The sequence below is a fragment of the Megascapheus bottae genome, chromosome 10 (genome assembly GCF_031878675.1).
Source record: "Megascapheus bottae isolate mThoBot1 chromosome 10, mThoBot2.hap1, whole genome shotgun sequence".
In the NCBI taxonomy this organism is placed as follows: Eukaryota; Metazoa; Chordata; class Mammalia; order Rodentia; family Geomyidae; genus Megascapheus; species Megascapheus bottae.
In genome coordinates, this window is record NC_143518.1 from 34,059,173 (window position 1) to 34,072,841 (window position 13,669).

At 47.8% G+C, this 13,669-nt stretch overlaps 1 protein-coding gene across 1 annotated transcript in view; it reads left to right on the forward strand.

The window, feature by feature from the left end:
- Nucleotides 1-13,449, forward strand: part of Olfml2b (olfactomedin like 2B) — a 31,600-nt gene extending 18,151 nt beyond the window's left edge. The window contains exons 5-8 of the mRNA XM_090340600.1: nucleotides 1,811-2,036; nucleotides 3,656-4,120; nucleotides 11,780-11,956; nucleotides 12,418-13,449. Coding sequence (XP_090196726.1) covers nucleotides 1,811-2,036; nucleotides 3,656-4,120; nucleotides 11,780-11,956; nucleotides 12,418-13,019 — 1,470 coding nt within the window. The 3' untranslated portion in view covers nucleotides 13,020-13,449. The remainder of the gene's footprint in view (nucleotides 1-1,810; nucleotides 2,037-3,655; nucleotides 4,121-11,779; nucleotides 11,957-12,417) is intronic.
- The last annotated feature ends 220 nt before the right edge of the window (nucleotides 13,450-13,669 follow it).

A 13,669-nucleotide genomic window follows, 5' to 3' on the forward strand; every position in this document is an offset into this window, starting at 1 on the left:
TGTGTGGTCCTGATGGATGCTCAGCAAAACACCACCATCAGTAACCACGTGGCAGCGGTCACCTCCTGTGTAAGACAAGGCACGTGGGAAGGCAGGTAGCCAAGTAGGGGTTGCCCGGGGCACAGTCAGCATGGTGCCCCTTTCTTCTTGGGCAGTCCTTAGGTCCCAGCTAAGGGAGGCAGGTGGGAAGGTGTCCCCCACCTTGCACGAAGTAGAGAGACACTCCTGCTAGTTCTTACATATGCTGCACATGTGACCAATACGGCTGTTCCTACATCATCTAGACAACCTCAGTCACAGAGAAACAAGTACAGATGTGGGAGGGTGGTGGGAAAGAATTGGATTTTCTCCAAGCTAGATTTGAAAGGTCAAAGCAAGAAGCTTGGCTTCCTGTGTGCAAAGTGAAGCTGGCCTTGATACCACCACCCACGATGAGGCTCTGCTCTTTCCTTGGCACTGGGCATCCAGAACAGAAGTCTTTCCACAAGCATTCCCCTAGCAGGGTAGACTCACCATCCTCTACCCTTTTCTTGTTCTATCCTTTTTCTCCCTCTCCTGTCTCCCTTTTCTCTTCCTCTTCTCTCACTCTGCCTGCATTACTAGGGTTTAAACTCAAGGACACACAGTTGCTTAAGCCACAAGTCCAATCCATTTTTGCTTCATCTCAGATGGGTTCTTGTGCTAACTTTGCCGAGGGCTGGCCTCAGACTTCAGTTCTACCTATGCCTCCTATGTAGCTGATGTGACCGGCACACCATCACATTCAAGTTTATTGAAATGGAGTCTTGCTAACTTTATGGCCACGGTGACCTCAAATGGCAATCCTGATTAGCTAGGATTACAGAGCTCCACACCCATCCCTTTGAGTGGATTTCATCAAAGCCTTGAACTGCAGGATTTGAAGGAGCCCATTAATGTCCTCATGGTATGAAAGGAGGCTGATAGCTTAGGTGGCATACTCAGTGACCTCATTCCCCAAACCCCCTCATAGTTACCAGATAGCTGCTCAACTCCTGCCATATTGTTCACATTTCAAGGCAGAGAAGGGAAGAGAGCAAAAATGTCTCCCAGCTTAATCAACCCTATTTTGGAGAAGTTTCCAAAAGTTCCTACCAACTTCTAGCTATTCCCCACCATCCAATGATCACACTCATGAAACAGTTGACTGTTAGTAAAGAGGAAAGGCAAGGGATAATCAGAAGTTTGTGCCACAGAGGAGTGACGACTGGGCAGAAAAATCGATAAGGTCTGGGCATATTTGCCTGGGGTCCTGAGATTCCAACTGGAGCTCTAGCAATGGGTAGGTTCCAATAAGTAGCTAGATGTGAGGTTGGGTGTTGGCTTTCAGATGGGCAAGACCTAGCTGTTCGGGGAGCCAAGAGGTCCTTAAGCCAACTACCTGACTGGAGTACCTGGCGTTGGGATTGGGGGAGAATGAAAATGACCGCTGAGCTGGGTCAACTGAATTTTAAAGAGCTCTAAAGGACAGATACATGGTTTTGTGTAGAGAATCTGCAGCTGGGGAGATCCAGGGGTCTTAGAGGAAAGTTTCGCAAGTTTGACCAGCAGCCAGGCTTCATCTTGAGCTGGTGCATCCCAGTCCTCCTGCTTCATGGTCCAGTCCAGCATTCTTCCCCCCACCCTGGTCTTGCTGATAATCATGGGTCTTACAAGACTGAGGCTCATCAGTTGGCATACTCATACTACTTGTAAAGCATGTGGAACAGGATGGCTCAGAGGAAATATCACCCATGCCATACTAAGCTTTCTGATCAGTGACCTGCCTTCCCCTGTGTCCTTTCTGGAGCAGTATGAAGAGCGCTTTCTTCGGGAAGAAACCGTGTCCCAGCAGGTCAACTCCATCAAGCTCCTGCAGACTGGGCCTCTGGCCCCACCTGAGGTGGTGAAGCCACAGCGGCCCTTACAGAGGCAGGTCCACCTGAGGGGTCGGCCAGCCTTCAAGCCCACCGTCATCCGGGGCATCACCTACTACAAAGCCAAGGTCTCCGAGGAGGAGAATGATGTGGAAGAGCCACGTGAGTTGGGGTTGGTCAGGCTACCCAGAGGAAGGGCAGGAAGGGATTGCTATTGGGACCATGCAGAGATGAACTTTCTGGGAGCCACCTATCCTATCCTATCCTATCCATCTCATTAATGCTACAGCCCACCTTGCAGTTATAGGTTAACTAACATTCCTGTGCTTTGTCTTACCCCTGCTGAGCTGCCTTGAGAAAGTCGCTTGCTTTCTCTGGACTTGTAAAAAGCACATGGCCAAAGCATGACAGAGCTGGGACTTCAGGGGCCTTTTGTCCAGTCCTCTGAGCATGTCAGTCCTATTTCCTCATCTACAGAGACACAGTAGGCTCTGTCACCCCTTGGCTTTTTGCGTCTCCAGCACCTCTCCTCCTTTTTTGATCTCCATCTTTCATCCTTTTTCATGGGAAATAGAAACCCAATATCTTGGTTTCCATATCACCTCTTCTTCCTGCGTTTATATTCCTCCCATCTTCCTCCCGTCTTTCCTTACCCAGAGCACCACCCCCCACCCTGGGGCTTTCCCCAAGTTAGTACCTTCCCTAACCCAGTCCACACACCAGCTTTTTGTCTCCTTATCTCTGCTTTTCCCTCCATCTAGCTTGGTCTTCAGCCAGAAGCTGGCCTAATCATTTTACCTATTTTAACTGCATTTTGGTCATTGATTAGTTCATTTGTCATTTCTTTATTCTGGATACAAATTGAGAGAGGCACATATTTTCTCCCTGTGGCCTGCATATTCATTTCCTTCCTGGAGTTTTTGATAAACAAGATAACTGATAAGTTGTACAACTAAAAGATAAGCATGTGAAGTCCAAAGGAGCTGCCATTCAATAAAATGGTTTATGCATACAAGATATACACAGCGCATCCTGATCAGGCCACCGCTTTCATCCTTCTCACTCATCCATAATTTACCCCTTCAATTTTCTTAGCTTTATAGAATATGCATAAAACTTGATGGCTGCATTCTCCTCCCACTCTCTATGGTCAGGACCCTTTGTATCTTCAGGAACTATTTCCCTTCCCATGTTTTATCTTTGCTTAAGATCCTTCAGCCTCTTCCATTTCAGTTATAAGAAAAACAGAAGTCCAGACCAGCTCTAGGCTACTCAAGATCCAGCTTTGGGTCCTTCTCTGACCTCGCCTTTTCCCCTCCCCTTCCCTTCCTTGGCTTCTCCACGCCAGCCACTTACTTCACTGCTCTTCAGCCTCTACAGGTGTTTGCCAGACTTGGTCTTTGTACTGCTATTTCTCCTGAATCCTTTTTCAGTGCTGTATGGCTCATGTCTGTACCTTCTTCTGGACTCATTTGTCCAGCTCAGCATTATCACACAAATGTGTTGAGTAAACTAAATGGGATGTCTCACCTCCTTCTAGCCATCAGGGTTCCTCTCCTACAGTGACCCCTGGGGCTGAGATGCACAGTAACAGCAGTATGTTCTGAGAGAAATGCATGTCACCTGTGCTCCTCATCGCCCTCTAAAATCCCAGCCAGTCTCTATCCCCAAACATGGCTGTCATGTTGCAGAGAGAAGCCTTATACACACTCACCTGCCACCTGCTCTTGGCCGGTTGCTCCTCTCCCCACAGCACAAACCATCTAGCATTTGTTCCACAGATGAGGTTTTCAGTGGTGACAATGGAGTGGATTTGCTTATTGAAGATCAACTCCTGAGACAGGATGATCTGCTAACCAGTGCCACCCGGAAGCCAGCCGTCACCCGTCCTGGGAATGTGGTGACCACCGACTCCTCAGTACTGCCACAAGCCTCCACCTCAGTGCCCGACCTTCCTGCCTCAGCAGGACAACTCACAACCACACTGCACACCAACTCCATGGTTCCAGATGCCATGGCAGAGGCACCTTCTACCCAGGTTCCAGCCACCCTGCAAACCCCAGCTGCAGCAGCCCCCACAATGGCTCCTGAAGACACCTTTGTGGAAGCTATACACATGGCTCCCCTCCCTTCCATCACAGTTAGGAGAGACCCACTGGGGACAGATGCAACTACTAGACAGGGAACCATCCCTACTGGTGGCACCCTGAGCCCTGAAGAGGAAGATGACATCCGGAATGTCATAGGTAAGTTCATCCTACTTGGTCTCTGGGCCTGGGCAGCCCAGGGAAAAAGGTAGAGCCAGGGAATAGATTGAAGGAGAAGAGACAGATGGCCCAAAGCTTATTGTTGGTAGTGGTAGTCATGGGGCTTGAACTCGGCCTGGGCACTGTTTGAGCTTTTTTGCTTAAGGTTAGTGCTCTACAATTTGAGCCACAATTCTACTTAAGAGTCTCAGACTTTCCTGCCCAGGCTGGCTTTGAACTGCTACCCTCTGATCTCAGTTTCCTGAATAACTAGGATTACATGCAGGAGGCACTGGTTCCTGGCTCAAAGCTCTTCATAAAGGCAAGTGGGGGGGGAGGGGGAAGACTGCAAGAAGTAGCTTAGTGGTAAGGCACTTATTCAGCATGTGTGGGGCTCTGAGTTTAATCCCTCCTATCATACAGACACGCGCGCGCACGCACATGCGCGCGTGCGTGCGCGCACACGCACGCACACACACACACACACACACACACACAGTGATAAAAAGACAAATTATATAGTGATTATGAAGATTAGCAAATTATTTTTTGACATCTGGTAGGGTTTGCTTATTATTGGTTCTGGAATCTGAACTCAAGGCCTTGCCCTTGCCGGCAAATGTACCATATACACTTGTACCATATACCGACCCCCTTTTAAGGCTGGCCTCCACCCTTGATCCTCCAACCTCTACCTCTCAGTAACTAGGATTATAGGCACCAAGCAGTCGTTTCATTGGAATAGGATCTTGCTTAACCTTTGGCTCTGATCCTTTCTAACCTCTGCCTTCCACATAACTAGAATTCCAGGTGTGAGCCACCATGTACGGATGATAGAATTAGGACTTTTTTTCTAAAATCTGTGAATGCATGGAACAAGATCTCCCCTTCATAAGTCAGCTTTATGAACCTTTACTGAGTAGGCCCCACAATCAGGCCATGAAGCAACAAAAGGACTCTTACTATGGAGAAAAGTCTTAGCATAAGAGCAGAGTGGGGAACAGGAAAGTAACCTGTACTATGGGCCCTGGGGGATAAAATCCCATGAGCCCAATACTGGATGGACTCTTTGTGACATCATATGACAGATTCTGTAACAGAGGGATGGAAAAGCAGAAACGAGATTATCACTAGGCTGGCTGGTGAGGAGGATGGGGAGTGTTAAAGGCAGGATCATTTTGATCTAGATTTTAAGGAGTGATGAGGAGCTTGCTCTCTAGAGAGAGACTTTAGACTTGTAAGTCTAAAGGACCAAGTTCCAAAAGCAAGAAGAATGCAGCTTCTTTCTAAACCTGAATGCTTGGTAACAGGTCACTGAGAACTGTAATGGGAGGGAGTTGGTGATAGTTTATGAAGAACTACACACAAAAAAACCTGAGCCAACCATTTATTAAGTCACCACTCAAAAATGACTAAATACTACTAAACAGCTGTTGTGTATATGCATGTGCACGCACACTTGAACTCAGGAGCTCTTGCTTAGCTTTTTGCTCAAAGTTGGCACCTACCATCTTAACTCCACCCCTCCTTATGCCCATTTTGCCAGTTACTTGGAGATAATAGTCTCATGGGCTTTACTGCCTAGGCTAGCTTTGATCAGTGATCCTCAGATCTTGGCCTCCTGCATAGCCAGTATTACAGGCATGAGCCAGCAGTGCCTGGCCTAAACAGCAATCAAAATATTTGTTGAAAAATATACTTGCTTTGACCGAGGATGTAGCTTGTTCCCCATCCTTATCCTGTGAGCACCAAGGTGATAGGAAGAGCACCTGCCAAGCCATGTGGCCAGGTACAGCCTGGTTCCTGGCACTACCAGTTTTTGCTGGACCTTCGCTAAACCTCTGCCTTGCTCTTGGTCTGGATCAAAGTTAGAATTGTGCCAAGGATCACTTCCTTCCTAGTCTATCATCTTCAGCAGAAGTTTACAGAATGTAATATAGCAAAGGTACTTACTGGGCAAACAATCCAGAATAAGGGCAGAGTAGTGCCAGCTAAACAGATAGGAGGGATGGATCCCAGGGCAGAATCCAGTCACTCTGGAGGAAAATGTGTTTTTCCTTCCTTAATTTCCCTTTTATGGTGGGTACAAGCCTTGGTAAGGCAGTAGTCCTGTCTGGGTGGCTGAGCAAAGGCTTCTGCTTCCGCCCTAACTCTGGAAGTCTTGAAACCTGAGTCCCTAAACTCAGCCCTTCCCTTCCTAATCGGTGTTGTGTGTGTTCTAGCACCATACCTCTGCCCTCAGCTTGTCACCTAAGTCCTGGCAGCCATTTACCATTTTTTTTTTTTTTTTGCTAGTTCTGGGCTTGAGCTCAGGGCCTGAGCACTGTCCTTGGACTTTCTCAAGGCTAGAGCTCTACCACTTGAGCCTCAGCACCACTTCTGGCTTTTTTCTAGGTATGTGGTACCAAGGAATCGAACCCGGGTCTTCGTGCATGCTAGGCAAGCACTCAACCACTAGGCCAAACTCCTGGCCCCTACCATATTATCTTGTGTGATAATTTTTTGCAACTAAAAGAACCATTAGGCAGAGAACGTATGGCTGCTTTTGGGCCTGTAGAGGCTGGGCTTGGTGGTACACACTTATAATCCCAGCTACTTGAGAGGCAGAAATAGGATTGTCATCTGAAGCTAACACAAAGTTAATGTGAGAGCATCTCAAGAACAAAAAAGCAAAAAGGACTAGAGCACGATTCAAGTGATAGAGTGCTTGCTTAGCAAGTGTGACATTTTGAGTTCAAAGACCAGTACTACCAAAGAAAAAAAAACACAAGCATAACCTGCAGAGTTTCAGAACAGCTGGACTTCTTTCATCTACTCAGGAAAAACCTGGATGCAAACACAGATGTGTAGTCCCTTTGCATACTGAGGTTTGGATATGGGGTTTTCTCAGAAAAAAAGTTTGGCTGTTCAAGCTTTGGGAAGTTTTGCACATTCTGGGGACTCATTTCAAATCAATTAGCTACCAGTTCTTCCTTCTAGCTGTGCAGGGCTTTCCACACTGGAACCTTCCCTACAGACACCCTGGCTCGCCTGGGCCTGGCCAAGAAAGACAGTGTGCCGACACGCCACAGCCATCACCTCAATAAGAAACATTTGGCAGAAACTAAACCAGACCACTGGCTTGCCGCTGGGAGGCCTGGCTAGCCTTTTGATGGTAGTTATGATTGAGCTGCTTAAGATGTGGTTTTAGACAGGGCTGCTTTTAAAAGGAACATCTTATCCCAGGTTTCCAAGCTTGATTTTCTGATCCTAAAATGATTGTTATGATCAGAGGAGTTTTAAATTCACAGAAGGATTTCAAACACAAGGAGGATGATTTGACTATGCAATGAGCCAGTGGGAATGTCCTAGCTGGAGTATAAGGAAAGACGGGCGGTGGTGGTACTGGGCTTAGGGAGGGATGCTGGGGGAGGGAGCCCTTGCCCCACTCCCAGGCTGAGAAGTCTGGGGGTGCTGGTGCCATGTGGCTATGGCTTTGCAGGTTCCTAGACTTTAATCAATGACAATTCCTTGATGCATTTTAGAAGCCACTTTGGGGCAAGGCTGGTAAGGGACAAAATGTATCATCAGCTAACATCAATGCCAGCAAGAGCTCATCTCATATTTGAATCTGCAAAGAATGTCTCCACCACATAGTGCAAGGCTTAAGCCACCCCACTTGAACCACCCCCCCCCCGCAGGAAGGAGGGGGATTTCCAGCTTCACATGGTGGTGGTTACAGATGGGTTACTAGGATTTAAGCTGATGCAGTTACAGAAACATCTCAGGACTTCTCAGTAGACAGGTCAGAATAAGCCAGAAGTGAGCCAATGAGACAAACTGGTGTCACTAGAGCAAGCCAGGCCAGAGACAGTGAGATCTGAAACTGAGCCAGGGAGGCAAAGAAGCCTGGAGAGGGAGGGAAGGAGATGGAGGGAGGAGAGAGGGAGGGAGGAGAGAGAGGGGGAGGGAGAATAAATGCAACCCTTGACCACTTCAAGTGGCTTGACTAGTGTATGACATGTCTTGCCTTGGTCTAGAATAAGAAATTCAAGTGGAGCAGGCTGTGATCTGGAGCAAATAAGTCTTTAAGTCATCAACTTGGAGCAGGACACCCAGTGGGAACTATCCTGTAGGCCATTGGATAACTGATAACTAATAACTAATGCTCAGAAATGACACCTAGACTACGAGTAATCAGTTAAGGGCCAGGGGAAAAAGAAATAATACTGAGCTGTAGGAATCATCTGAAAAAGGGACATCCCAGAGCTGAAAAAGGTAGGCCAATGAGAGACAGGAACCGGAAGAGTGAGTCATGGAAACCCACTGAGGCAGCGACAACTCCTGAGGTAGAATGGTGGTTGATAAGGATGTACAAGGCATTTTGAGTAGAGCAGGAAGGCTGGAGAGCATCCCCGAGGAACAGTGTCAGGGGTATGGGTTGATTCCATGTAGACAGGAGGCTGGACACTGCAGGGAGGTCTGTCAGGCGAGCTCACAGAAGGCAGGGGAAGTTCCCAATTGCTGATACACTCTTTTAGAATGTGACACTCTTTTAGAATGTGACATCGCAACAGTTATTATACTAAGAATCCTTTCTTTTCAGGATTGGTCACCATGTTGCAGGACTAACTCCCCTGAGGGTGTTCAGTCCTTTGCAACCCTATTCATAACTAGAGTGGGTTGCAGACAGCACTCTCCTCTCTGCAGGGCCTTTGACCTGCCCCCTATCACATTCACCCTGAAGAGTCAGCATGCAGTGTCTTCTCTCCAAGAAAGACAGTTGGTTATCAAGAGTGGGAGTTTCTGAACCACCCCAGATGGTCCAGGCTTATTTGGCAACATGTCTGAGCCTCAGAGTTTGCTAGCCTCCTTCTTGATTTCAACCTCAAGTTTCTCTGAAATGACACACATTAGTGCCGTCCTTCCAGCCTGAGCTCCTCCACCCCCTCTATAGTATTTGCTCTGCCTTAAGGCATGTGGAAATAGGACTGCAAGCTGGGACTCCTTTCTACAAAAACAGAAACATCTTCCCTAACCACATAAGTTGACTTCATCTGTGTTTGCTATGTCTTCAAGTTGCCATAGATCTAATGTCTAAAAATAGTTTAAACTGGGTACGGTGGCTCACACCTGTAATTCTACCTACTCAGGAGGCCGAGATCTGAGGATAGCAGTTCAAAGCCAGCCCAGGCACTAAAGACCTTCAGACTTATCTCCAATTAAACCACTAGAAACAGGAAGTGGTGCTATGGCTCCAGGGGTAAGGCAGTAACCTTGAGCAGAAAAGTGCAGGGACAACGCGTAGGCCCAGAGGTAGGGCAGTAGCCTTGAGCTGAAGAACTCAAGGACAGCACCCAGGCCCAGAGTTCAAGCCCCACAATTGACAAAATAAGAGGTTTATTCTCTTAACAGTTCTGGAGGTCAACAGTCTCAGTTTTATAAGGCTAAATCAGTCATGGTGTCAGAAGCCTGGAACTTGCCAGAGACTCCAAGGAAGATTCCATCCCTCCCTTTATCCAGTTTCTGGTGACTGCCAGCAGTCCTTGGCTTGTGGCTACCACACTCCAATCTTTGCCTCAATTCTCACACTGCCTCTTCCTTTTCCTGTAGTCAATTAGCCCATATTTCCCCAGTATGAGGATACTTGTCCTAGATACTCCAGGATAATCTTAAGATTCTTGGTTTATTCACATCTATGAAGTCCCTTTTGCCCTAGAGGGTCACCTTAATAGGTTCTAGGAACTGGGATATCAAATTCTCCAATCCCTCTTGAAGCTGACAGGACAGGTATTAGACTTGCCCCACTGATAATATGGAGACAACAGACTTTGTTGGCAGTGTCAGGACAAGCCAAAGCCCATTGGCTTCAAGTCCAAACATCTCAGCTTCCTGCCATTGAGAGCCTTGGGCTCCATTGGCAGAACGTGGGGTTTGAGTCTCTTCCAGGTACCCAGACCATCAGAACTCAGATAACCCCCGCTTTTTTAGTTCATCCATCTAGACAGGTGAGTGATGTAGCCACCATATGTGGACAGAAACACCATGTTTCACACAGTCATCTGCAGAGCTTTGGATTTGGCTGGCACTTAGGGCTCTCCTCCATGTTGAGAAGTATGGCTTCTCCACTGGCAGCCAGGCCCTGCTTCATGCCAAGGAATGAGACGTTTTTCCATCAGACTCTGCTGCCAGGCTCAGCAGGAATTGCCACTTTATTATCTCACACAGATGAGCTCAGCTGTGGGGGAATGCAGCTCGGGGGAGTAGGTTCTTCTGTTTGACGGAGAGACTCCATCTCCAGATGACAGTAGAACCCAATAAACCTCCATTGAGCTGCCTCAACCTTGCCAATGGCACCAAATTGTGGAGCCTGCCTAGGAAACCATGTTCATACTATTTCCACCCCTGCTTGCCCCAGAGCCAGGGCTAAGAACATAGCTACCCTGTTCCTTCTGCCAGCTGAGGGCATAAGGTTCCTTCCATGACCATTTTTTTTTTGAAAATTGTATTTTATTGTCAGGATAATGTAGAAGGGGCTTACAGTTACAGGTAATGTATCCATTACACCATCAGGTAATGGGTACATTACGTCTTGAACCCATGACCATTTTTGAACAGAACCAATGTAAGCGGTTGGAACAGTTTGTGAATCGAGGAGCCCAGACCTCAAACTGCAGACCCCCCGCCAAATGAGTATCTGGAAGCATTTTCATGTGGACAGTTAGTCTTGACGGCAGGTAGAACAGGCACTCAGCTGGTCTTAGGAAGCAGAGAAGGCAGGATATAGCGATTCTCCTTTCACTTCCACAGTCCACTAGTGTGAAGACAGGAAGAGCGCGTGCCCTTAGGGGTCACAAATGACTTCAGCATCATTCTGCCCAACCCAGTCCTCTCCTTGGCTCATACTTTCTCATGCTGCTGCAACACAGCCAAAACCATCTGGCGCCTGAGGCATGCTGGGACCAGGCTGTATACACATGTTGGCATGTGTTCTGAGAACATGAAAAAGGAAAAGCCACAGCCTTTGGTACTTGTGCTCTGGTTGGAGTAGGCATGAAGGAATAAGAAAGATGCACAAGCGTTGTGAAAAGCAAGACATGTTCTAAGACTGGGTGTGGTGGTTCATGTCTATAAATCCCTCTGTGTGAGAGGCATCAATAGGATAACAGGCTTACCTGCCCCAGCATAAAGACAAAATAAGAGCCTAGCTGAAAATACTTAAAATGAGGGGCTGGTGCAGGGCTAAAGTGGTAGAGTACCTTCCAAGCAAGACTGAGGTCCCAAGTTCAAGCCCCAGTATTGCCAAAAAAAAAAAAATCTTTAGAAGTTGACATGTTGTACGGTACATTCATACTTCTGTGGGCATAAGATGGAATGGGAATAGAATGGCTTCCCGGCAGAGGGTATGACACCAGGAAAGGACTCTGGGTCTTAGCTCCTAGAGAGGAATAACAGGAGCAAAGCATGGCAGCCTAATAGGCACCCTGGGGTCAGTTGATGTTTTTGTAGGAGTAGCATGCAGGGTACACAAAAGAATTCACAACAGGTATCAGAAAGCCATCTGGGGTCAGGTTCTGTAGAGCTGTTAAAAGTGGCCAAGAGTTCAGATGGAAAGACAAGAAAAAGCTCAAAATTTGGGGGAATCATCATCCTAACCTCTGTGGACCCCTTTTCCACCAGGGAGGTGCAAAGACACCCTGTCCACAATCACAGGGCCCACCACCCAGAACACGTATGGGAGAAATGAAGGCGCCTGGATGAAGGATCCCCTGGCCACGGACGAGCGGATTTACGTAACCAACTATTACTATGGCAACACCCTAGTGGAGTTCCGGAACCTGGAGAACTTCAAACAAGGTACGTGGCTATGGGTCTAGCTCAGAAAGCTGCTTTCCTGCCCTCTACGAGGGCCCCTGCTTCTGGTTTGATCAAGGCCAGGTGTCTTTAGGGTGGGGGTAAATAAGATACAGGAAAGCTCCTTTCTGTCAAAAGATGTAAGTCCCCTTTCCACACCCCCTAGTGTTTTCTTTTGGCTCTCAGCTCTGGCCCTTCTTCCCAGCACTTGATAAACCCAGCCCTGTGGGCACTATAGGCTTAGGAAACATGCAGTGAGCCAATGGAAACTGCCATGTTGTGTGTGATAGATGAAGACACTGAGGCACAGAGTGCTTAATTTGTAGAACACTAGAAAGCAGCAGAGCCATGGCACAAAACCATTTGTGCAGATCCCTGCTAGATTACTCACCCCTTCTCAGAGGCTGCAGGCTCCTCTACCACACTGCCCTGAGCCTCCTGCCTTCTTTCCCTGCCCCACACAGGTCGCTGGAGCAATTCCTACAAGCTCCCATACAGCTGGATCGGCACAGGCCACGTAGTGTACAATGGCGCCTTTTACTACAGCCGAGCGTTCACCCGAAACATCATCAAGTATGACCTGAAGCAGCGCTATGTGGCAGCCTGGGCGATGCTCCATGACGTGGCCTATGAAGAGGCCACGCCCTGGCGGTGGCAGGGCCACTCCGATGTGGACTTTGCTGTGGATGAGAATGGCTTGTGGCTCATCTATCCAGCCCTGGACGAGGAGGGTTTCAGCCAGGAGGTCATCGTCCTTAGCAAGCTCAATGCTGTGGACCTGAGCACACAGAAAGAGACCACTTGGCGCACAGGGCTGCGACGGAATTTCTATGGCAACTGCTTTGTCATCTGTGGGGTGCTGTATGCCGTGGACAGCTACAACCAGCGCAATGCCAACATCTCCTATGCCTTTGACACCCACACCAACACACAGATTGTCCCCAGGCTGCTGTTTGAGAATGAATACTCCTACACAACTCAGGTAGACTACAACCCCAAAGACCGCCTCCTGTACGCCTGGGACAATGGTCACCAAGTCACCTACCATGTTATCTTTGCCTACTGACACCCTCATCCTTGCGAAAAAGCATCCGAGGGGCCACTAGCACCTTGCGTGTGTGTGTATCTGTATGTTTGAGTGTGCAGGTGGATATGTGTTTAAAAGTATATATTTTGTATAATATGACAAATGCAAAATGACAATTTGGGTCTATTTTTTTTAATATGGATTGTAGATCAATCCATACGTGTATGTGCTGGTCTCATCCTCCACAGTTTATATTTTTGTGCAAATGAACTTCTTCTGACCAGCAACCACCTTCCTTCATTGCCCTCCACCCCTCTCACTCTGGGGAAAAGATTTCTTTCTTCCCTTGGGTCTTGCAGGCAGATGGCCCGCCACAGGAGTGAAGCAGCAAGAAAGAAGGGTGAGTGGCGGGAGAAAAAATTATGTATTGGAGAAGTTTTTTTAAAAAAACAAAAAAAGCATTTTTAAAATAAAGAGATTTAAAAATCACCCCTCTGTGTACTTTTGTTTAGCAGGGATGTCACTGGTCAAGGCTGGATTCGTGTCTTTTCTCGCAAAAGTGTTTGCTTGCTGAACTGGACAGTGATCTGTAGCTCAGGCCTTGAGTGAACAGCTAAGAGACCCTGAATTCAAGTCCAGTACTAGCACACAAGTCCCAGCCGCTGGAGTCGGTGAGACTCCCTGGAAAG